The 27,154-nt window shown below is 42.6% G+C and overlaps 1 protein-coding gene across 1 annotated transcript in view; it reads right to left on the reverse strand.

The window, feature by feature from the left end:
- Window positions 1–27,154, reverse strand: part of NRBP2 (nuclear receptor binding protein 2) — a 315,133-nt gene that overhangs the window by 55,901 nt on the left and 232,078 nt on the right. Inside the window, exon 8 of the mRNA XM_063921103.1 lies at window positions 21,749–21,838. Coding sequence (XP_063777173.1) covers window positions 21,749–21,838 — 90 coding nt within the window. The remainder of the gene's footprint in view (window positions 1–21,748; window positions 21,839–27,154) is intronic.

The following is a 27,154-nucleotide window of genomic DNA, read 5'->3' on the forward strand; positions in this document are numbered from 1 at the left end:
TATATTGCCATCTACCCCATGATGTCTGTATATTGCCATCTACCCCATGATGTCTGTATATTGCTATCTACCCCATGATATCTGTATATTGCCATCTACCCCATGATGTCTGTATATTGCCATCTACCCCATGATATCTGTATATTGTCATCTACCCATGATGTCTGTATATTGCCATCTACCCCATGATATCTGTATATTGTCATCTACCCATGATGTCTGTATATTGCCATCTACCCCATGATGTCTGTATATTGCCATCTACCCCATGATGTCTGTATATTGCCATCTACCCCATGATGTCTGTATATTGCCATCTACCCCATGATGTCTGTATATTGCCATCTACCCCATGATGTCTGTATATTGCCATCTACCCCATGATGTCTGTATATTGTCATCTACCCATGATGTCTGTATATTGCCATCTACCCCATGATGTCTGTATATTGCCATCTACCCCATGATGTCTGTATATTGCCATCTACCCCATGATGTCTGTATATTGTCATCTACCCATGATGTCTGTATATTGCCATCTACCCCATGATGTCTGTATATTGCCATCTACCCCATGATATCTGTATATTGTCATCTACCCATGATGTCTGTATATTGCCATCTACCCCATGATATCTGTATATTGCCATCTACCCATGATGTCTGTATATTGCCATCTACCCCATGATATCTGTATATTGTCATCTATCCATGATGTCTGTATATTGCCATCTACCCCATGATGTCTGTATATCGCCATCTACCCATGATATCTGTATATTGCCATCTACTCCATGATGTCTGTATATTGCCGTCTACCCCATGATGTCTGTATATTGCCCTCTACCCCATGATGTCTGTATATTGCCATCTACCCATGATGTCTGTATATTGCCATCTGCCCCATGATATCTGTATATTGCCATCTACTCCATGATGTCTGTATATTGCCATCTACCCCATGATGTCTGTATATTGCCATCTACCCCATGATGTCTGTATATTGCCATCTACCCCATGATATCTGTATATTGCCATCTACCCCATGATATCTGTATGATGTCTGTATATTGCCATCTACCCCGTGATATCTGTATATTGCCATCTACCCCATGATGTCTGTATATTGCCATCTACCCCATGATGTCTGTATATTGCCATCTACCCCATGATGTATGTATATTGCCATCTACCCCATGATGTCTGTATATTGCCATCTACCCCATGATGTCTGTATATTGTCATCTACCCATGATGTCTGTATATTGCCATCTACCCCATGATGTCTGTATATTGCCATCTACCCCATGATGTCTGTATATTGCCATCTACCCCATGATGTCTGTATATTGTCATCTACCCATGATGTCTGTATATTGCCATCTACCCCATGATGTCTGTATATTGCCATCTACCCCATGATATCTGTATATTGTCATCTACCCATGATGTCTGTATATTGCCATCTACCCCATGATATCTGTATATTGCCATCTACCCATGATGTCTGTATATTGCCATCTACCCCATGATATCTGTATATTGTCATCTATCCATGATGTCTGTATATTGCCATCTACCCCATGATGTCTGTATATTGCCATCTACCCATGATATCTGTATATTGCCATCTACTCCATGATGTCTGTATATTGCCGTCTACCCCATGATGTCTGTATATTGCCCTCTACCCCATGATGTCTGTATATTGCCATCTACCCATGATGTCTGTATATTGCCATCTACCCCATGATGTCTGTATATTGCCATCTACCCATGATATCTGTATATTGCCATCTACCCCATGATGTCTGTATATTGCCATCTACCCCATGATGTCTGTATATTGCCATCTACCCCATGATGTCTGTATATTGCTATGTACCCCATGATATCTGTATATTGCTATCTACCCCATGATATCTGTATATTGCCATCTACCCCATGATATCTGTATATTGCCATCTACCCCATGATATCTGTATATTGCCATCTACCCCATGATATCTGTATATTGTCATCTACCCATGATGTCTGTATATTGCCATCTACCCCATGATGTCTGTATATTGCCATCTACCCCATGATATCTGTATGATGTCTGTATATTGCCATCTACCCCATGATATCTGTATATTGCCATCTACCCCATGATATCTGTATACTGCCATCTACCCCATGATATCTGTATATTGTCATCTACCCCATGATATCTGTATATTGCCATCTACCCCATGATGTCTGTATATTGTCATCTACCCCATGATGTCTGTATATTGCCATCTACCCCATGATGTCTGTATATTGCCATCTACCCCATGATGTCTGTATATTGCCATCTACCCCATGATGTCTGTATATTGCTATGTACCCCATGATGTCAGTATATTGCCACCTACCCCATGATATCTGTATATTGCCATCTACCCCATGATATCTGTATATTGACATCTACCCCATGATATCTGTATATTGCTATCTACCCCATGATATCTGTATATTGACATCTACCCCATGATATCTGTATATTGCTTTGTGCCCCATGATGTCTGTATATTGCCATCTACCCCATGATGTCTGTATATTGCCATCTACCCCATGATGTCTGTATATTGCCATCTACCCCATGATATCTGTATACTGCCATCTACCCCATGATATCTGTATACTGCCATCTACCCCATGATATCTGTATATTGCCATGTACCCCATGATGTCTGTATATTGCCATGTACCCCATGATAGCTGTATATTGCCATGTACCCCATGATAGCTGTATACTGCCATCTACCCCATGATGTCTGTATATTGCCATCTGCCCCATGATATCTGTATATTGCCATCTACCCCATGATGTCTGTATATTGCCATCTACCCCATGATGTCTGTATATTGCCATCTACCCCATGATGTCTGTATATTGCCATCTACCCCATGATATCTGTATATTGCCATCTACCCCATGATATCTGTATGATGTCTGTATATTGCCATCTACCCTGTGATATCTGTATATTGCCATCTACCCCATGATATCTGTATATTGCCATCTACCCCATGATGTCTGTATATTGCCATCTACCCCATGATATCTGTATGATGTCTGTATATTGCCATCTACCCCGTGATATCTGTATATTGCCATCTACCCCATGATGTCTGTATATTGCCATCTACCCCATGATGTCTGTATATTGCCATCTACCCCATGATGTCTGTTATTGCTATCTACCCCATGATATCTGTATATTGCTTTGTACCCCATGATGTCTGTATATTGCCATCTACCCCATGATATCTGTATATTGCCATGTACCCCATGATATCTGTATATTGCCATCTACCCCATGATGTCTGTTTATTGCCATGTACCCCATGATGTCTGTATATTGCCATCTACCCCATGATGTCTGTATATTGCCATGTACCCCATGATATCTGTATATTGCCATCTACCCCATGATACCTGTATATTGCCATCTACCCCATGATATCTGTATATTGCTATTTACCCCATGATATCTGTATATTGCTTTGTACCCCATGATGTCTGTATATTGCCATCTACCCCATGATATCTGTATATTGCCATGAACCCCATGATGTCTGTATATTCCCATCTACCACATGATATCTGTATATTGCCATCTACCCCATGATATCTGTATATTGCCATCTACCCCATGATGTCTGTATATTGCCATCTACCCCATGATGTCTGTATATTGCCATCTACCCATGATGTCTGTATATTGCCATCTACCCCATGATATCTGTATATTGTCATCTACCCCATGATATCGGTATATTGCTATGTACCCCATGATGTCTGTATATTGCTATGTACCCCATGATATCTGTATATTGCCATCTACCCCGTGATATCTGTATATTGCCATCTACCCCATGATATCTGTATATTGTCATCTACCCCATGATATCTGTATATTGTCATCTACCCATGATGTCTGTATATTGCCATCTACCCCATGATATCTGTATATTGTCATCTACCCCATGATGTCTGTATATTGTCATCTACCCCATGATGTCTGTATATTGCCATCTACTCCATGATATCTGTATATTGCCATCTACCCATGATGTCTGTATATTGCGATCTACCCCATGATATCTGTATATTCCCATCTACCACATGATATCTGTATATTGCCATGTACCCCATGATGTCTGTATATTCCCATCTACCACATGATATCTGTATATTGCCATCTACCCCATGATATCTGTATATTGCCATGTACCCCATGATGTCTGTATATTCCCATCTACCACATGATATCTGTATATTGTCATCAACCCCATGATATCTGTATATTGCCATCTACCCCATCATGTCTGTATATTGCCATCTACCCCATGATGTCTGTATATTGCCATCTACCCCATGATGTATGTATATTGCTATGTACCCCATGATGTCAGTATATTGCCACCTACCCCATGATATCTGTATATTGCCATCTACCCCATGATATCTGTATATTGCCATCTACCCCATGATATCTGTATATTGCCATCTACCCCATGATATCTGTATATTGTCATCTACCCCATGATATCTGTATATTGCCATCTACCCCATGATATCTGTATATTGCCATCTACCCCATGATATCTGTATATTGCCATCTACCCCATGATATCTGTATATTGTCATCTACCCCATGATATCTGTATATTGCCATCTACCCCATGATATCTGAATATTGTCATCTACCCCATGATATCTGTATATTCCCATCTACCTCATGTTATCTGTATACTGCCATCTACCCCATGATATCTGTATATTGTCATCTACCCCATGATATCTGTATATTGCCATCTACCCCATGATATCTGTATATTGTCATCAACCCCATGATATCTGTATATTGCCATCTACCCCATCATGTCTGTATATTGCCATCTACCCCATGATGTCTGTATATTGCCATCTACCCCATGATGTATGTATATTGCTATGTACCCCATGATGTCAGTATATTGCCACCTACCCCATGATATCTGTATATTGCCATCTACCCCATGGTATCTGTATATTGACATCTACCCCATGATATCTGTATATTGCTTTCTACCCAATGATATCTGTATATTGACATCTACCCCATGATATCTGTATATTGCTTTGTGCCCCATGATGTCTGTATATTGCCATGTACTCCATGATGTCTGTATATTGCCATCTACCCCATGATATCTGTATATTGTCATCTACCCCATGATGTCTGTTGTATATTGCCATCTACCCCATGATGTCTGTATATTCCCATCTACCCCATGATATTTGTATATTGCCATCTACCCCATGATATCTGTATATTGCCATCTACCCCATGATATCTGTATATTGCCATCTACCCCATGATATCTGTATATTGCCATCTACCCCATGATATCTGTATATTCCCATCTACCCCATGATATCTGTATATTGTCATCTACCCCATGATATCTGTATATTGCCATCTACCCCATGATATCTGTATATTGCCATCTACCCCATGATATCTGTATATTGCCCTCTACCCCATGATATCTGTATATTCCCATCTACCCATGATGTCTGTATATTGCCATCTACCCCATGATGTCTGTATATTGCCATCTACCCCATGATATCTGTATATTGTCATCTACCCATGTCTGTATATTGCCATCTACCCCATGATATCTGTATATTGTCATCTACCCATGATGTCTGTATATTGCCATCTACCCCATGATATCTGTATATTGCCATCTACCCATGATGTCTGTATATTGCCATCTACCCCATGATATCTGTATATTGTCATCTACCCCATGATGTCTGTATATTGCCATCTACCCCATGATGTCTGTATATTGCTATGTACCCCATGATATCTGTATATTGCTATCTACCCCATGATATCTGTATATTGCCATCTACCCCATGATATCTGTATATTGCCATCTACCCCATGATATCTGAATATTGTCATCTACCCCATGATATCTGTATATTGCCATCTACCCCATGATATCTGTATACTGCCATCTACCCCATGATATCTGTATATTGTCATCTACCCCATGATATCTGTATATTGCCATCTACCCCATGATATCTGTATATTGTCATCTACCCCATGATGTCTGTATATTGCCATCTACCCAATGATGTCTGTATATTGCCATCTACCCCATGATGTCTGTATATTGCCATCTACCCCATGATGTCTGTATATTGCCATCTACCCCATGATGTCTGTATATTGCTATGTACCCCATGATGTCAGTATATTGCCACCTACCCCATGATATCTGTATATTGCCATCTACCCCATGATATCTGTATATTGACATCTACCCCATGATATCTGTATATTGCTATCTACCCCATGATATCTGTATATTGACATCTACCCCATGATATCTGTATATTGCTTTGTGCCCCATGATGTCTGTATATTGTCATCTACCCCATGATGTCTGTATATTGCCATCTATCCATGATGTCTGTATATTGCCATCTACCCCATGATATCTGTATATTGTCATCTACCCAAGATATCTGTATATTGCCATCTACCCCATGATATCTGTATATTGCCATCTACCCATGATGTCTGTATATTGCCATCTACCCATGATGTCTGTATATTGTCATCTACCCCATGATATCTGTATATTGCCATCTACCCCATGATATCTGTATATTGCCATCTACCCCATGATATCTGTATATTGCCACCTACCCCATGATGTCTGTATATTGTCATCTACCCATGATATCTGTATATTGCTATGTACCCCATGATGTCTGTATATTCCCATCTACCACATGGTATCTGTATATTGCCATCTACCCCATGATATCTGTATATTGCCATCTACCCCATGATGTCTGTATATTGCCATCTATCCATGATGTCTGTATATTGCCATCTACCCCATGATGTCTGTATATTGCCATCTACCCCATGATATCTGTATATTGTCATCTACCCATGATGTCTGTATATTGCCATCTACCCCATGATATCTGTATATTGCCATCTACCCATGATGTCTGTATATTGTCATCTACCCCATGATATCTGTATATTGCCATCTACCCCATGATATCTGTATATTGCCATCTACCCCATGATATCTGTATATTGCCACCTACCCCATGATGTCTGTATATTGTCATCTACCCATGATATCTGTATATTGCTATGTACGCCATGATGTCTGTATATTCCCATCTACCACATGGTATCTGTATATTGCCATCTACCCCATGATATCTGTATATTGCCACCTACCCCATGATGTCTGTATATTGTCATCTACCCATGATATCTGTATATTGTCATCTACCCCATGATATCTGTATATTGCCATCTACCCCATGATGTCTGTATATTGTCATCTACCCATGATATCTGTATATTGTCATCTACCCCATGATATCTATATATTCCCATCTACCACATGATATCTGTATATTGCCATCTACCCCATGATATCTGTATATTGCCATCTACCCCATGATATCTGTATATTGCCATCTACCCCATGATATCTGTATATTGCCACCTACCCCATGATGTCTGTATATTGCCACCTACCCCATGATGTCTGTATATTGTCATCTACCCATGATATCTGTATATTGCTATGTACCCCATGATGTCTGTATATTCCCATCTACCACATGGTATCTGTATATTGCCATCTACCCCATGATATCTGTATATTGCCATCTACCCCATGATGTCTGTATATTGCCATCTGTGGCCGGAGAGACTAGCCAGCCACACGTGTAATGGCGTCTGCGGCACTGAAGGGGTTAACCCTCGTGCCCAGCGCCATGTTGCGGACTGTTTAAAAGTTTGTTGAATGATGTGTTTTAACATGTCATATGTAGTGCTCTGTGCACCATTGCAGGAAGACATGTTTAAATGTATTTATTTTATATTCAAGACAGGCTTGGTGTATATTTAAAGGGAAACACGTGTTTAAATGAAATGTATTTAAAGGAAAAATGCAGTTACTATAGATGTCTGAATAAGCATCTCTTATCCTCTGGAAATAGGAAGTGGCATGCTAAGGGCCCTGTCCTAGCAGCGAGGTGTGAAGGACAATACCTTTTGATGTGTAAGTTCCTTAGAGAGAGATGCTAATCACTGGGTCTATGGGCTTGGAATCTGTTTCATGTAGGCGATTTGATATACGATCCCTGAATGGCAGATAAAGGAAGGAAGACCGTTTGTTTGTATTGTAGCCATTCCTGTTGTAATCTTAAACACTGGGATTGCCTGGAGATGTGAATGACCAGAAACATCTGTATTTTGAAGATATGTGATAAATTTATCAATAGTGAATGTTAATCTGATACCAAACGTTGTCTGGGTGACAGGAAGGAGGATATTGTTTTATTGCACTTATATCCTTGTAAAATGTAATTTATTGGTATTTTGTAAAATAACCTGATTGGTTGGAGAAGACAGGGAGGGCTTACCCCCCTGTGGTACTGTGTGGAAAACTGACATAAAAAGGAGACCTGCGTGCCTCCAGAGTGGTAGTATTATTCCATCTTATTCTGCTGAAAACATCTGATTGTATGCTGTTACCCCTAGCAATAGGGAGGAGCCTTTTTAAAGGTTATTGAGCAATAAACATCTTTGCCTCAAGAAGATTGCTTCATCTTGTGACCAACAGGGTTAGGCCAAACCTAGCCCCGTCCTCCGGCTGTCCAGGGAAGTACCTAGCGTCTCCAAGCTCCGCCTTCCGCCAGCTACCGGTAGAGGCCTAGCAAGTGGCTAGTGGGGATTCGTCAGCACCACACAGCTGTGGTAAGGCAGTGCGTCGGCACATACAGAGCAGAACCGTGGTTCCAAACGCCACGGCAGGTTAGGAGTTTGGTGGTGGCAGCGAGAACCCGCCCACAGCGCAGTGGGTGGAGTCAGTAACAGGCGGTTACTGACGGTAAGCGGGAATCCCCTATGTGGTCAGGCCTCGTGCGGCTTGACCTTCCAATCTGTGCGCAGTCAACGGGACGCGAAAGCGGCGAGTGCTTTCGTACGGTACCGTCCTGTCACAGAAATTGGTGGCATAGTGGTGGGATATTCCCAGGCGGCTTTTCATCACCCGATTGGAGAAGCCGAGTTACTCAGGAGAGGAGTAACTGCAGCGCAGGAGAACGCACAAGATGCGGAATTCAGCGGAATGTCCAAGGAGGATCTGGAGATCGTATGCCAGGGGAAGGGTGTGGATATCCCTTCCAACGCGTCCAGAAGCGTCATGAAGGCGGCGCTCAGGAGCGTGGAGGAGTCTCATCGGGCGGAGGTGGAAAGCACTGACGGCGTCAGCATCGCAGAGGACGGCCCAACAGTGGACCTTCGTAAGGAACCGGTGAGAACCACAAGCCCCGCCCTCTCTCACAGCAGCAATGTTTCCCAGCAATCCCTAGCAGGGCCAGGATCCCAACGTCCCAGGGGAGGCGGCCCGAATACCCTAGCAGATCGGCTAGCGGAATTGGGGGAAAGGGCAACGGAGCAAGAACGCATGCTTGTCATTCGGATGTGGCATGCGGAGCGGGCATCACAGGCCGTGGTACCCCGGGAGCCGTTGTCAGCTGTTGTACACAGATCAGGACGAGTTCAGTTTGCAGACAGTGATGGGGACATTGATGGACATTTGCAAGTTTTTGAAAGGACTTGTAAACTACACGATTTACCCAAGTCAGAGTGGGTGAGACACCTTGTGCCCACTCTGCATGGAGAGGCCTTGGAGGCCTATCGAGGAGTGGCCACGGAGGACTGTGGGAACTACGACGAAGTCGTGAAGGCCCTCCTCCAGCGATTCTTCATCACTCCAGAGTCTTACAGGAAGAAGTTCAGAGACTTGCCCAAGAATCCTAGCAGCACCCATGAGCAGTTCGCCACCCAGCTGCGGCAGTACGTGGTGAAGTGGGTGAAGGATTCGGAAGCCACTACATGGGACGCACTGATCGACCTGATCTGCAGGGAGCAGTTCTACCGTCGGTGCGCCCAAGAAGTGAAGGAGTGGGTGCTAGATCGGGAGCCACCCAGCTTAAAGATGGCTGCCCAATTAGCCGACAAGTATGTGGCAATTCGGCCACAGGGGCAGAAGCGCCCAGCCAGCAGCCAGCTCCAAAAGACTGCACCACCAAGGGGACCCCCCTCTTCAGCTCATCACCCCCAAAGACAAGCATCTTCCAACCCGGGTGCTCTTGGCCAGCAACCGCACCGCAGCGTCCCTGCAACTGATCAGAGATCATCGGTGCCACGACTGGAGAAGAAGTGCTACGGCTGTGGGAAAATCGGACATCTGAGGATGAACTGTCCTGCATCCCAAGCACCCCAGACTCGTGCCCCAAATCCGAGTGCTGGAGCCCGGATCGCTTGTTTGACGAGAGGAGATGAGCCTACAGAGACTGTTCCCCCTCCAGTCAGTCCGATGGAGTGTGGCGAGAGACAGGTGCACTCTGCGGAGAGAGTCACCTGCATGGACAAACAGCCCCTACACAACATGTGGAGGCACCTGCAGCCGGTCCACGTGGGACCCCTGCAGGGAGAAGGCCTAAGAGACTCTGGGGCCTCAATCACTGTGGTGAGACCCCACCTTATAGATCCTGCTGTAGTATTGCAGGGTCGCACTGCCAAGGTCACCCTGGCAGATGGAATGGAGAGAGCGGTTCCCATGGCAAGAGTCTACCTGGACTGGGGAGCTGGACCAGAGTTGCGAGAAGTTGCCGTCATGGATGGTCTCCCAACTGATGTGGTCCTAGGAAATGATCTGGGTGGTGGGATCGCCACTATGTTTGTTGGCGCCATTCCCCGGAGTCAAGTTCCAAAACCACCATTGACATCAGCTACTCCAGCACAGCCCAGCCCAGAGGTAAAGACTACAGCTGCTAGACAACTGCCAGCACAGCCAACCACAGCATCAACCAGCCCAGAGGAAAAGATTACAGCGGCTAGATCAGTACATCGACCCCGCATGCCTTTTGCCTCTGGTATGCCTACGTCCCCTAGCAACGCAGAGGATGTCGGTTCCAGCTCATTTGATCCTGTGGGGGTGCCCAATGATGCTCCTGACCCAAGTGGTTTGCCAACTCCGGCGGTGAGTATGAGAAACCACGCTGATTTTTCCATGACTGACCCCTACCAGACTGACCCTAGTAGTCCCCACCTAGATCCCCCTGTAGAGTGTCCCAATTTAGGAGAGATTGAGGGCCACAGGCAGGAGTTTAGGGAGGCTCAACTCTCTGACCCATCCCCGAAAGGCATGAGGCGCCACTCTGGCAGTGGCCTTGACAGGGTTGGGGCAGGAAGTTTGACCTGGCGGGAAGGGTTAAGGTACAGGGTAGACAGGAAAGTGGGAGGGGATAGACCAGATAGGGAATGTGTCCAACTGGTCCCCTCAGGGAACGTTCCTGCGCAACCAGTGCCGGTTGCCAGTGAAACCCCTTTGGACAGTAACCCGGAGACAGACCGTACCCTGAAGTGCCTGACACAGAGCTTACCCTGGTCTGGAATGTCGGATGACGCCCAGACCAACTGTAAGGCTGGTGCCATGCGTTGGCAGCCGGGGCACTCCAGCGGTTGTGTTGTCTCTGGGCCTCTGCCCATAGGAGAACCCTTGCAGCAAGTTGCTGTGGACATAGCAGGTCCCCTGCCTGTGCGCAGTAGATCGGGGAAGACACGCAGCCTCCCTGTAGTGGATGCCACACAGGATCCAGAGGCTGGTGGTCTGGCCGCCATCACTGTGGCACAGGTAGCGGATGAGGAGGAAGGAGTAGGCCTAGGTGATAGGGTAGGTTTCCCGAGTCATAGGTCGACAGAGGAGGATGGGAGGGCAGGTCTGACAGTTAGGGCAGACAGTTGCCAGATAGGTATGACGGAGGTGCAGTGCCTGGGGCACCATGTGGGAGGAGACAGGGGTAGGCCCAAACCAGAGGGGGTGGAGGCAACCAGAGGCTGTCCCCAGCCCACATCACCCAGATCGGTACTGACCTTAGAACCTGTAAGGCCCTACGGACAGGTTGTCATTGACTTTAGTCCTGTAGTGAACCCCTTGACAGAGATGGCTAGGAAGGGCATTCCCAAGTCAGTGGACTTTGCACCCGCTTGCGAGTTGGCATTCCAGTCATTGAAGAAGGCTCGGGTACCCGCTCCAGTGCTGATGGCGCACATTCTTGACCAGGACTGTGTGTTACGAACTATTGCGCCACTGCACGGACTGGGAGCAGTACCGAGCCAGAAAGAGCCATATGGGCAGGAGCACCCTGGGGCCTGTTTGAGCAGGAAACTGCTTTGGTGGGAGGTGGGGTATGCCACAATTGGGACACCTTGGGTGGCACTTGTTTGTAACCAGCCCCCCGCCGTGGTGACTTACCACCTACCTGTTAGGTGGCTGCAACCTACCTTGGGGAAATTTGACAGACTTTTGTGGTGGAGCCTTGAACTTGGACTTCAGGTGGACTATTTGAACATTGTGCACCCACGAAGAGAGGCCCACTACACTATGGATGAACTGTCTAGGCCAGAGCCTACACATCCCAGGTAGCGTCCCCTTCACCCCAACGGACTGCGGGACCAGGACCCAAATCGTTGGGACATGGGTCCCTGGTTGACCCGCTTGAATGGGGGGGGGGAATGTGGCCGGAGAGACTAGCCAGCCACACGTGTAATGGCGTCTGCGGCACTGAAGGGGTTAACCCTCGTGCCCAGCGCCATGTTGCGGACTGTTTAAAAGTTTGTTGAATGATGTGTTTTAACATGTCATATGTAGTGCTCTGTGCACCATTGCAGGAAGACATGTTTAAATGTATTTATTTTATATTCAAGACAGGCTTGGTGTATATTTAAAGGGAAACACGTGTTTAAATGAAATGTATTTAAAGGAAAAATGCAGTTACTATAGATGTCTGAATAAGCATCTCTTATCCTCTGGAAATAGGAAGTGGCATGCTAAGGGCCCTGTCCTAGCAGCGAGGTGTGAAGGACAATACCTTTTGATGTGTAAGTTCCTTAGAGAGAGATGCTAATCACTGGGTCTATGGGCTTGGAATCTGTTTCATGTAGGCGATTTGATATACGATCCCTGAATGGCAGATAAAGGAAGGAAGACCGTTTGTTTGTATTGTAGCCATTCCTGTTGTAATCTTAAACACTGGGATTGCCTGGAGATGTGAATGACCAGAAACATCTGTATTTTGAAGATATGTGATAAATTTATCAATAGTGAATGTTAATCTGATACCAAACGTTGTCTGGGTGACAGGAAGGAGGATATTGTTTTATTGCACTTATATCCTTGTAAAATGTAATTTATTGGTATTTTGTAAAATAACCTGATTGGTTGGAGAAGACAGGGAGGACTTACCCCCCTGTGGTACTGTGTGGAAAACTGACATAAAAAGGAGACCTGCGTGCCTCCAGAGTGGTAGTATTATTCCATCTTATTCTGCTGCAAACATCTGATTGTATGCTGTTACCCCTAGCAATAGGGAGGAGCCTTTTTAAAGGTTATTGAGCAATAAACATCTTTGCCTCAAGAAGATTGCTTCATCTTGTGACCAACAGGGTTAGGCCAAACCTAGCCCCGTCCTCCGGCTGTCCAGGGAAGTACCTAGCGTCTCCAAGCTCCGCCTTCCGCCAGCTACCGGTAGAGGCCTAGCAAGTGGCTAGTGGGGATTCGTCAGCACCACACAGCTGTGGTAAGGCAGTGCGTCGGCACATACAGAGCAGAACCGTGGTTCCAAACGCCACGGCAGGTTAGGAGTTTGGTGGTGGCAGCGAGAACCCGCCCACAGCGCAGTGGGTGGAGTCAGTAACAGGCGGTTACTGACGGTAAGCGGGAATCCCCTATGTGGTCAGGCCTCGTGCGGCTTGACCTTCCAATCTGTGCGCAGTCAACGGGACGCGAAAGCGGCGAGTGCTTTCGTACGGTACCGTCCTATCACAGAAATTAGAGACTAGCCAGCCACACCATCTATCCATGATGTCTGTATATTGCCATCTACCCCATGATATCTGTATATTGCCATCTACCCCATGATATCTGTATATTGCCATCTACCCCATGATGTCTGTATATTGTCATCTACCCATGATATCTGTATATTGTCATCTACCCCATGATATCTGTATATTCCCATCTACCACATGATATCTGTATATTGCCATCTACCCCATGATATCTGTATATTGCCATCTACCCCATGATATCTGTATATTGCCATCTACCCCATGATATCTGTATATTGCCACCTACCCCATGATGTCTGTATATTGTCATCTACCCATGATATCTGTATATTGCTATGTACCCCATGATGTCTGTATATTGCCATCTACCCCATGATATCTGTATATTGCCATCTACCCCATGATGTCTGTATATTGCCATCTATCCATGATGTCTGTATATTGCCATCTACCCCATGATGTCTGTATATTGCCATCTACCCCATGATATCTGTATATTGTCATCTACCCATGATGTCTGTATATTGCCATCTACCCCATGATATCTGTATATTGCCATCTACCCATGATGTCTGTATATTGTCATCTACCCCATGATATCTGTATATTGCCATCTACCCCATGATATCTGTATATTGCCATCTACCCCATGATATCTGTATATTGCCACCTACCCTATGATGTCTGTATATTGTCATCTACCCATGATATCTGTATATTGCTATGTACCCCATGATGTCTGTATATTCCCATCTACCACATGGTATCTGTATATTGCCATCTACCCCATGATATCTGTATATTGCCACCTACCCCATGATGTCTGTATATTGTCATCTACCCATGATATCTGTATATTGCCATCTACCCCATGATGTCTGTATATTGTCATCTACCCATGATATCTGTATATTGTCATCTACCCCATGATATCTGTATATTCCCATCTACCACATGATATCTGTATATTGCCACCTACCCCATGATGTCTGTATATTGTCATCTACCCATGATATCTGTATATTGCTATGTACCCCATGATGTCTGTATATTCCCATCTACCACATGATATCTGTATATTGCCATCTACCCCATGATATCTGTATAATGCCACCTACCCCATGATGTCTGTATATTGTCATCTACCCATGATATCTGTATATTGTCATCTACCCCATGATATCTGTATATTGCCATCTACCCCATGATATCTGTATATTGTCATCTACCCCATGATGTCTGTATATTGCTAGCTACATGGTGCGCAGAGCAGATGGGGCGAGTGGGGGCAGGCAGTGGCACAGTACATAGGCAGTGGCGTCACTGGGGTCGGTATCACCCAGGGTGCCAAACAGGCCCCCCACATGTGCCAAAAAGGGGGAGTAGTATGATGAGGAAGGGGTGTTGCCTCATGGCACACTGTGGCCCCACACTGGTGTGCACTATAACGTCACCGCGCGGCACCATGCTCCCTCTGGTGACGCTGCTGTATATAGGTACCAGCCTCAGGTTCTATTCCCACAAGTGGGAATAGTCCCTGTTAGTCGGCATGCCGACTGTCTGGATTTTTAGGGGGAGGAATGGAGGCGTCGGTATTGTGACCAGTGGTCTCCTGACTACCGGTCACATAACTACATCCCATATGTGCAAGGTGACATAGGTAACGGGGGTATGTACAATGGTATATAGGTGGTAGAGGTATGTACAATGGTATATAGGTGGTAGAGGTATGTACAAGGTGATATAGGTGGTAGAGGTATGTACAATGGTATATAGGTGGTAGAGGTATGTACAAGGTGACATAGGTAACGGGGGTATGTACAGTGGTATATAGGTGGTAGAGGTATGTACAACGGTATATAGGTGGTAGAGGTATGTACAACGGTATATAGGTGGTAGAGGTATGTACAATGGTATATAAGTGATAGTGGTATGTACAATGGTATATAGGTGGTAGAAGTATGTACAAGGTGATATAGGTGGTAGAGGTATGTACAATGGTATATAGGTGGTAGAGGTATGTACAAGGTGATATAGGTGGTAGAGGTATGTACAATGGTATATAGGTGATAGAGGTATGTACAATGGTATATAGGTGGTAGAGGTATGTATAAGGTGATATAGGTGGTAGAGGTATGTACAAGGTGATATAGGTGGTAGAGGTATGTACAATGGTATATAGGTGATAGTGGTATGTACAAGGTGATATAGGTGGTAGAGGTATGTACAAGGTGATATAGGTGGTAGAGGTATGTACAAGGTGATATAGGTGGTAGAGGTATGTACAATGGTATATAGGTGATAGTGGTATATACAAGGTGATATAGGTGGTAGAGGTATGTACAATGGTATATAGGTGGTAGAGGTATGTACAAGGTAATATAGGTGATAGAGGTATGTACAATACAACATAGGTGGTATATACAACGTGATATAGGTGGTCGGAGTTATGTACAATGGGATATAGGGGCATACACAATGTGATATAGGTAATAAAGGGTATGTACAATGGGATGTAGGGGGTATATACAGTGTGATATAGGTGACAGGGGCTATGTACAAGGTGATATAGGTGAGAGAGGTATGTACAATGTGATATATAGTGCATCCAGAAAGTATTCACAGCGCTTCACTTTTTCCACATTTTGTTATGTTACAGCCTTATTCCAAAATTGAATAAATTAATTTTTTCCCTCAAAATTCTACACACAATACCCCATAATGACAATGTGAAAAAACACATGTACATAAATATTCACAGACTTTGCTCAATACTTTATTGATGCACCTTTGGCAGCAATTACAACCTCAAGTCTTTTTTATTATGATGCCTTAAGTTTTTTTGAATATGATGCCACAAGCTTGGCACACCTATATTTGGGCAGTTTCACCCATTCCTCTTTGCAGCACTTCTCAGCCACTCAAGGACATTCACAGAGTTGTCCTGAAGCCACTCCTTTGATATCTTGGCTGTGTGCTTAGGGTCGTTGTCCTGCTGAAAGATGAACCGTCGCCCCAGTCTGAGGTCCAGAGCGCTCTGGAGCAGGTTTTCATCCAGGATGTCTCTGTACGTTGCTGCATTCATCTTTCCTTCTATCCTGACTAGGCTCCCAGTTCCTGCCGCTGAAAAACATCCCCACAGCATGATGCTGCCACCACCACGCTTCACTGTAGGGATGGTATTGGCCTGCTGATGAGCGGTGCCTGGTTTCCTCCAAACATGACGCCTGGCATTCACGCCAAAAAGTTCAATCTTTGTCTCATCAGACCAGAGAATTTTGTTTTTCATGGTCTGAGAGTCCTTCAGGTGCATTTTGCCAAACTCCAAGCGGGCTGCCATGTGCTTTCTACTAAGCAGAGGCTTCCGTCTGGCCAATCTACCATACAGGCCTGATTGGTGGATTGCTGCAGAGGTGGTTGTCCTTCTGGAAGGTTCTCCTCTCTCGTATGTACACAAGGAGAAAAGTATGACCCTGCTCAGAATGGAAGTGAACAAGCCCGTGACCGGGTGAAACGCGTTTTCCTCATGGGCACCTGCCTGTCTGACATTTGAATGGGTGATATTTGATGCCTTATTGATTCAGATTTTATGCTTTAGCAGAATAATTCTGCATCTTTGAAAGAATTTGTGTCACCAATATTGCTGGTATTTCCAGCTAGGCTGATTATATATGTGTCCCTGATGGGCACCTGCCTGTCTGACATTCGAATGGGGGATATTTAATGCCTTATTGATTCAGATCTCATGCTTTAGCAAAGTATTTCTGTACCTTTGAACGAATTGTGTCACCAACACTTTAGCATAATATATATATATCTTTTTACCTGTGCAAGGATTTGTGTCACCAATATTGCTGAGATTTCCAGCTAGGCTGTTTACATACGTGTGTACTCTTGTATGTGGGTATATTGTGATACAACCTTATGATAGGGGCGGGCAATTTGTGGCTCCGTATTTTTCTGCGGGCACCTCGTCTGTTCCCTAAGGGCACCTGCCTGTCTGACATCTGAATGGGTTATTCCTGCTATTTATATTACTGGTATTTTCCAGTGAATGAACATAGCATATCTACTTTGTCTATGTATAGTGTGAAATATATGTTTTTTCCTCACACCTCATGAAATAGTGACAGGTGGTGTGCAATCTCGCAAATAGTCTGCCTCAGGCAAATTTGAAACTGTGTGTATTATGTTTTTGCTTTCTAAGGGCTAGTCACCCAAGAGATTATTATACAGGGCATAATCTCTTTGCCTCATACATTAGCTCCTACTACAAAAAGCAATAACTGTTTTGACTTAATAAATCTCGGCCACGATCACAAGTGACATTTAAACTTACAAGGGATTCACTAGAATGTAATTCAATTGTACTATTCAACATCTCCACCATCCTGCAATTATCTTCTTACTCTGCGCCCCTTTTTTTCCCACTTGTCTTCCTTCTGTGAACTCTCATCCACGATTCTGGGGAGCGTGTTCCCTCAGGAGACACGTCTCTTCAGTCTAACGTGGACAGCAGATTCACACCTATCTAACTGCTGCTACCCCCTTTCTCCTACGCAGTCTTATCCATATTTCTTTTCTGAGGAGGATTCAATCCTTCCGTTTCGGTGCACTCTCATTGGTGGTATAGGGTCAAACCTTCCTACGACCATACCCCTACACTCACGCCCAATCTCGTCCGATCTTGGAAGCTAAACGGAGGTGGGCTGGGTCAGTACCTAGACGGGCGACTTCTAGGGAATACCCGGTGAAGTAGGAGGTTTTCCTTCCCTATAGGAACAACACCAACAGCAGTATCACCACTTATACTCAATCCCACTACTTTTTGAATCTTCATTCGTCACGACTTATCCATGACAGTGGCTGATTATTAGAATTGCCAATTAGTGTGTGGGTTCTCGCACCCACGTATTCAACCCAACTAAGGGTGCATTAATACAAACCCAGTTTGTACAGATCTTTGGCAGACGGAAGCAGCATATCATGTAGCTATCTTCCGATATGGGGTTATCCAGGCATAATTAAGATCTGAACAATTCACCAATTTGAAGTATACATCTCCCTTTTGATTTACCCACGGTGACTTATGTTCTATGGCCCTCATTCCGAGTTGTTCGCTCGCAAGCTGCTTTTAGCAGCTTTGCACACGCTAAGCCGCCGCCTACTGGGAGTGAATCTTAGCTTGTCAAAATTGCGACCGAAAGATTAGCAAAATTGCGAATAGACACTTCTTAGCAGTTTCTGAGTAGCTCGAGACTTACTCGGCAACTGCGGTCAGTTCAGTCAGTTTCGTTCCAGGTTTGACGTCACAAACACACCCAGCGTTCGGCCAGACACTCCTCCGTTTCTCCAGCCACTCCCGCGTTTTTCCCTGGAACGGTAGCGTTTTTTCGCACACCCCCATAAAACGGCCAGTTTCCGCCCAGAAACACCCACTTCCTGTCAATCACATTACGATCACCAGAACGAAGAAAAAACCTCGTTATGCCGTGATTAAAATACCTAACTGCATAGCAAATTTACTTGGCGCAGTCGCACTGCGGACATTGCGCATGCACATTAGCGACTAATCGCTCCGTTGCGAGAAAAATATAACGAACGAACAACTCGGAATGACCCCCTATATGTCTTGCTGAGTTTCCATGTATCCTACAGAGCAGAAATAAAGACTACCTTATTGATTGTTAGGCTCATCACCTATCAATTAACACTTAGATACTGAAATAAGAGTGCGCCCAAACAAGAGTCATACTTTTCTCCTTGTGTACATACAATTGTTTTTCTTTGACTCTGGGCGCACCGCCATACGGACAGATAGGAATTTCCACAAACAATGTCCATTTCTGGCTACTACTTGATTATTAATGTATTTTGAATCTAGGTCGGTGCAGGATCAAAAACCCTCTTTTTTTCAGGTTCTCCTCTCTCCACAGAGGAATGCTGTAGCTCTGAAAGAGTGATCATCGGGTTCTTGGTCACCTCCCTGACTAGGGCCCTTCTCCCTCGATTGCTCAGTTTAGACGGCCGGTCAGCTCTAGGAAGAGTCCAGGTGGTTCCGAACTTCTTCCATTTACAGATGATGGAGGCCACTGTGCTCATTGGGACCTTCAAAGGGGGAGGTTCAGGGGAAATTTGCAGAAAAATTATTTCACAGAAAGGGTAGTGGACGAGTGGAATAGCCTCCCATCAGAGGTGGTAGAGGCTAAGACAGTAGAGCAATTTAAACATGCATGGGATAGACATAAGGATATCCTTACAAAGAAATAAGGATCAAATAAGGTTAGAGATAAAAATAATATAAAAAAAAAAAAAAAAGGGGCAGACTAGATGGGCCAAGTGGTTCTTATCTGCCGACAAATTCTATGTTTCTATGTTTATGTTTCTAAAGCAGCAGATATTTTTCTGTACCTTTCCCAGATTTGTGCCTCGAGACAATTCCTTTGACTTCATGCTTGGTTTGTACTCAGACATGCACTGTCAAGTGTGGAATCTTATATAGACAGGTGTGTGCCTTTCCAAATCATGTCCAATTAACTGAATTTACCACAGGTGGACTCCAATAAAGCTGTAGGAACATCTCAAGGATGATCAGTGGAAACAGGATGCACCTGAGTTCAATTTTGAGCTTCATGGCAAAGGCTGTGAATACTTATGTACATGTGATTTCTTAGTTTTTTATTTTTAATAAATTTGCAAAAATATTTTTTTTTCTTCAAGTTGCCATTATGGGGTATAATGTGTAGAATTTTGAGGGGAAAAATGAATTTATTCCATTTTGGAATAAGGCTGTAACATAACAAAATGTGGAAAAAGTGAAGCGTTGTGAATACTTTCCGGATGCACTGTAGGTGATAGAGGTATGTACAATACAACATAGGTGGTATATACAATGTGATATAGGTGGTCGGAGTTATGTACAATGGGATATAGGGGCATACACAGTGTGATATAGGTGGTAGGGGTATATACAATGTGATATAGGTGATAAAGGGTATGTACAATGGGATATAGGTGATAGGGGTATGTACAATGGGATATAGGTGATAGGGGTATGTACAATGGGATATACGTGATAGGGGTATGTACAATGGGATATACGTGATAGCGGTATGTACAATGGGATATACGTGATAGGGGTATGTACAATGGGATATAGGTGATAGGGGTATGTACAATATGATATAGGTGATATCGGTATGCACAATATGATATAGGTGATAGGGGTATGTACAATGGGATATAGGGGATATATACAATAGGATATAGGTGATATGGGTATGTACAATATGATATAGGTGATAGGGGTATGTACAATGGGATATAGGGGGTATATACAATGGGATATGGGTGATAGGGGTGTGTACAATATGATATAGGTGATAGGGGTATGTACAATGGGATATAGGTGATAGGGGTATGTACAATGGGATATAGGTGATAGGGGTATGTACAATATGATATAGGTGATATGGTTATGTTCAATATGATATAGGTGATAGGGCTATGTACAATGAGATATAGGGGACATATACAATGGGATATAGGTGATAGGGGTATGTACAATGGGATATAGGTGACAGAGGCTATGTATATGCAATGGGATATAGGTGATAGGGGTATGTACAATGGGATATAGGTGATAGGGGTATGTACAATATGATATAGGTGACAGGCTATGTACAATGGGATATGGGTGATAGGGGTATGTACAATGGGATATAGGTGGGCATGTATGTATCTCTCACCACCATACTCTGGAGGAAAGAAGTGCAGAGTGCGATGTTCTTCCCGCAGGATCTTTAATGGGGTTCGGAGATCATCGGGAACCGGAAGCTCTGGAAAGGAGACACATATAGAAATCACTGTACTGCCTACTGCACGAATGCATTCGCTATATGCGCCTGATCACGAGTTGCAAGCTTAGCCAGAAAGCACACAACTGGGCAAATCCATGCTGAACTGCAGGTGGGGCAGATGTAACATGTGCAGAGAGAGTTACAATAGATTTCGGTCATGTTCTTTACCTAATTCACCCATAAAAAATCACATCAATTTCTGAGCGGTTTTTGGAAAAGAAAATAATCAGTTAAGTGGTTAATAAAAGGTACAACATTTAAAATGATAAAAGTTCAATATGCATGTCCACAACCAGCGCTGGGATAGATAATGCTCTGATAAATATATGATCAGAAATCCTGCTGAGTAGATGAAGAATGCATTTTAACCCTACGCGTTTTGTCCTACCGACTTCATCAGGGGTTTATCAATACACAACTATAAAAGATTGTTCAAACATCAATGCTGCGAGTTAGATGAGTATAATCAATTTATGAAATCAAGAATCCAAATCACTGATGGATATAACTAGTAAAAACAAACACAATTATATGTGTACAGAGGGGGTCATTCCGAGTTGTTAGCTAGCAGATTTTAGCAGCATTGCACACGCTAAGCCGCCGCCCTCTGGGAGTTCATCTTAGCTTAGCAGAATAGCGAACGAAAGATTAGCAGAATTGCGAATAGAAAATTCTTAGCAGTTTCTGAGTAGCTCCAGACCTACTCACAGATTGCGATCAGCTCAGGCCGTTTCGTTCCTGGTTTGACGTCACAAACACGCCCTGCGTTTGGCCAGCCACTCCCCCTTTTCTCCAGACACTCCCGCGTTTTTCCCTGACACGCCTGCGTTTTTCCGCACACTCCCAGAAAACGGGCAGTTTCCGCCCAGAAACACCCACTTCCTGTCAATCAGACTCCGATCACTTCAACAATGAAAATTCTTCGTTCAGAGGCGATTAAATCTACTAAGTTTTGTGCTAAAATACTTAGCGCATGCGCACTGCGTACCATGCGCATGCGCATTTTTGCCTCAATCGCTCCGTTGCGAAAATCGTCAACGAGCGAACAACTCGGAATGACCCCCAGAGTCTGCATCCACTAGTGGTTTCTTTAATGCAGCAAGACTACTTCTGGATGACCTTATGTATTAAGGATACTATTGGTAGATTATAATATATATTACCATCACACTTATAGTGCCCTGTAAATCTCCCTCCTGCCCCCCCTCCTCCCCTTTTGCCACTTCCCCCTTTCTTGTCCCCCCCCCCCCCCCCCCTTCCTTCCCTCTCCCCATTTCTCCGGCTTGTCCCATAGTGATCATATCTGCACTCACTCTGCTAGGTGTATTGCTCTGTCTCACCGTCCTGTGACCTGTGTTAAGCATATTCCCTCTACAACATCTGGATCTCTGGATGCGCTCTAGTAACATACTGAATGTGCGACACTTTATAAATAGCATTTGTAACATTAGCAGTAAATCAGTCTATACTCTCCACCAGCAAGTCTCTGACATCCCCCATTCTTTCCCACCTGACCGTATTCTGCTCACGCAGTTTCCTCTGTGTCGCTCCTAAGCCCAGACAGAAGGGATTTACTCCTCTAATTCTAGCTAATCCATTTTTCTTAACCATTAACCTTCTTTTCTACAGGAAAAAAGCTGAAGTTCTGTAGAAAGGGTTTAAGAACAGAGATGAAAGACTCTGAGTAGACACAACGTGATGTGTATGCAGGTTCTGATTCATATAGACACACCAGCGGGGGACTCACACTATGAGCAACCCAGTTACTTATCCAGTGGTGTGCGTTTGCTGATAGATCCAGGTACAGCCGTACTCACTGTTACATGCACACTGGTGATGGAGCCGAGTGGGGTTTCATAAGAGCAAAGCAGGAAATTTCTGTCTCCCGCCATGTCATTTTACACAGTAAAAGATGAGATGACCCCAGCACATGTCAGTAGTGAACTCGATGGCCATCTTGGGAAAGGGCATGAACCCTACATGGAGGACAGGAAGACTGGATTCTACGCAGAAGCGCGATCCTCTTTCAAAGATTATTATTCTCATATAGCAGCATATAACTACAATACACAATCACGCACCACAGACGCTGAACATTATTACGTCCTTGGAGAGGTGTGTGACAAAGCACCTCTCCTGCGGTGTAGTTATTCCTGTAGCGTAATGCGGACTGCGGTCTTCTCCGGTCACTAATGGCCGCTCTGCAGATTTTACACTCTACATTTGTAATGCGGATGTGATAAATCTGTTTTTCACCATGAAAATTAACATACATAAGATTATCTTCTCTATGCGTCATGCTGTGATCTGTAGTTCAGCTAGAACACACCAATAAGCCCATCCCGCCCAGCGGAGCAGCAAGCCTGCTCATTGTGCGTGTAAATAACAGAGTGCGGCCCCCACTACACTCTTATATTAATCACTCTTCACCCTTTGTCACCTTGTGGTCATCTATTGTAAAGCCTAGACACAAACACAGGACTCACTGGTTTTTTTGAATAGGATCAGTCTTAAAGTTGATTTTTCATTTCAACTAAGTCCCTTTTCAGTATCCCCCTTTCTGCATTAATTTGGGTATCTGGAACCTTCCCCCCCCCCCCCCCCCCCCCCATGCATTGTTTTCCAACTTTACAGGATATACTGTAATAGAGATAAATGGATCTATCCTAATCAGTATACAAATTCTGGGAGCAGTGACAGGTGAGAACAGCGGGCAGTCCTCCACCTCACACCAGTAGTTAAAGGCATCCACCTAATTTGTGTAAGGTGCTCACGCTCTATAACTAAATGTTACTAGTAATGATTATTATTATAATTTGGGTAAGATGTTGCAGTGTATGCTGGCTCTATATAAATAAATGTTACTACTAATAATAATTATTATTATAATTTGGGTAAGATGTTGCGGTGTATACTGGCTCTATATAAATAAATGTTACTACTACTACTAATAATAATTATTATTATAATTTGGGTAAGATGTTGCGGTGTATGCTGGCTCTATATGAATAAATGATACTACTACTACTATTAATTATTATAATTTGGGTAAGATGTTGCGGTGTATGCTGGCTCTATATAAATGTTACTACTAATAATTATTATTATAATTTGGGTAAGATGTTGCGGTGTATGCTGGTTATATATAAATAAATGTTACAACTAATAATTATTATTATAATTTGGGTAAGATGTTGTGGTATATGCTGGTTATATATAACTAAATGTTACTACTAATAATTATTATAATTTGGGAGAGATGTTGCGGTGTATGCTGGCTCTATATAAATAAATGTTACTACTAATAATTATTATTATAATTTGGGTAAGATGCTCCGGTGTAAGCTGGCTCTATATAAATAAATGTTACTAATAATAATTATTATAATTATAATATGGGTACGATGTTGCGGTGTATGCTGGTTCTATATAAATAAATGTTACCACTAATAATTATTATTATTATAATTTGGGTAAGATGTTGCGGTGTATACTGGCTCTATATAAATAAATGTTACCACTAATAATATTTATTATAATTTGGGTAAGATGCTGCAGTGTATACTGGCTCTATATAAATAAATGTTACTACTAATAATAATTATTATTATAATTTGGGGAAGATGTTGTGGTGTGTGCTGGCTTTATATAAATAAATGTTACTACTACTAATAATAATTATTATAATTTGGGTAAGATGTTGCGGTGTATGCTGGTTCTATATAAATAAATGTTACTACTAATAATTATTATCATAATTTGGGTAAGATGTTGCGGTGTATGCTGGCTCTATATAAATAAATGTTACCACTAATAATATTTATTATAATTTGGGTAAGATGCTGAAGTGTATACTGGCTCTATATAAATAAATGATACTACTACTACTACTAATAATAATAATTATTATTATAATTTGGGTAAGATGTTGCGGTGTGTGCTGGCTTTATATAAATAAATATTACCACTAATATTTATTATAATTTGGGTAAGATGCTGCGGTGTATACTGGCTCTATATAAATAAATGTTACCACTAATAATATTTATTTTAATTTGGGTAAGATGCTGCAGTGTATACTGGCTCTATATAAATAAATTATACTAATACTACTACTAATAATAATAATTATTATTATTATAATTTGGTTAAGATGTTGCGGCGTATGCTGGCTCTATATAAATAAATGTTACTACTACTACTATTAATTATTATAATTTGGGTAAGATGTTGCAGTGTATGCTGGCTCTATATAAATAAATGTTACTAATATTAATTATTATTAGAATTTGCGTAAAATGTGTCGGTGTATGCTGGTTCTATATAAATACATGTTACTACTAATAATTATTATTATAATTTGGGTAAGATGTTGCGGTGTGTGCTGGCTCTATATAAATAAATGTTACTACTAATAATTATTATTATAATTTGGGTAAGATGTTGCGGTGTATGCTGGCTCTATATAAATAAATGTTACTAATAATAATTATTATTATAATATGGGTAAGATGTTGCGGTGTAAGATGGCTCTATATAAATAAATGTTACTACTAATAATTATTATTAGAATTTGGGTAAGATGTTGCGGTGTATGCTGGCTCTATATAAATGTTACTACTAATAATAATAATAATAATAATAATAACATTTTATAATATGGGTAAGATGTTGCGGTGTGTGCTGGCTCTATATAAATAAATGTTACTACTAATAATTATTATTAGAATTTGGGTAAGATGTGTCGGTGTGTGCTGGCTCTATATAAATAAATGTTACTAATAATTATTATTATTATTATAATATGGGTAAGATGTTGCGGTGTGTGCTGGCTCTATATAAATAAATGTTACTACTAATAATTATTATTAGAATTTGGGTAAGATGTATCGGTGTATGCTGGTTCTATATGAATAAATGTTACTAATAATAATTATTATTATAATATGGGTAAGATGTTGCGGTGTAAGATGGCTCTATATAAATAAATGTTACTACTAATAATTATTATTAGAATTTGGGTAAGATGTTGCGGTGTATGCTGGCTCTATATAAATGTTACTACTAATAATAATAATAACATTTTATAATATGGGTAAGATGTTGCGGTGTGTGCTGGCTCTATATAAATAAATGTTACTACTAATAATTATTATTATAATATGGGTAAGATGTTGCGGTGTGTGCTGGCTCTATATAAATAAATGTTACTACTAATAATTATTATTATAATTTGGGTAAGATTTTGCGGTGTATGCTGGCTCTATATAAATAAATGTTACTACTAATAATTAT

This window comes from Pseudophryne corroboree, chromosome 5, assembly GCF_028390025.1.
Source record: "Pseudophryne corroboree isolate aPseCor3 chromosome 5, aPseCor3.hap2, whole genome shotgun sequence".
Classification (NCBI taxonomy): Eukaryota; Metazoa; Chordata; class Amphibia; order Anura; family Myobatrachidae; genus Pseudophryne; species Pseudophryne corroboree.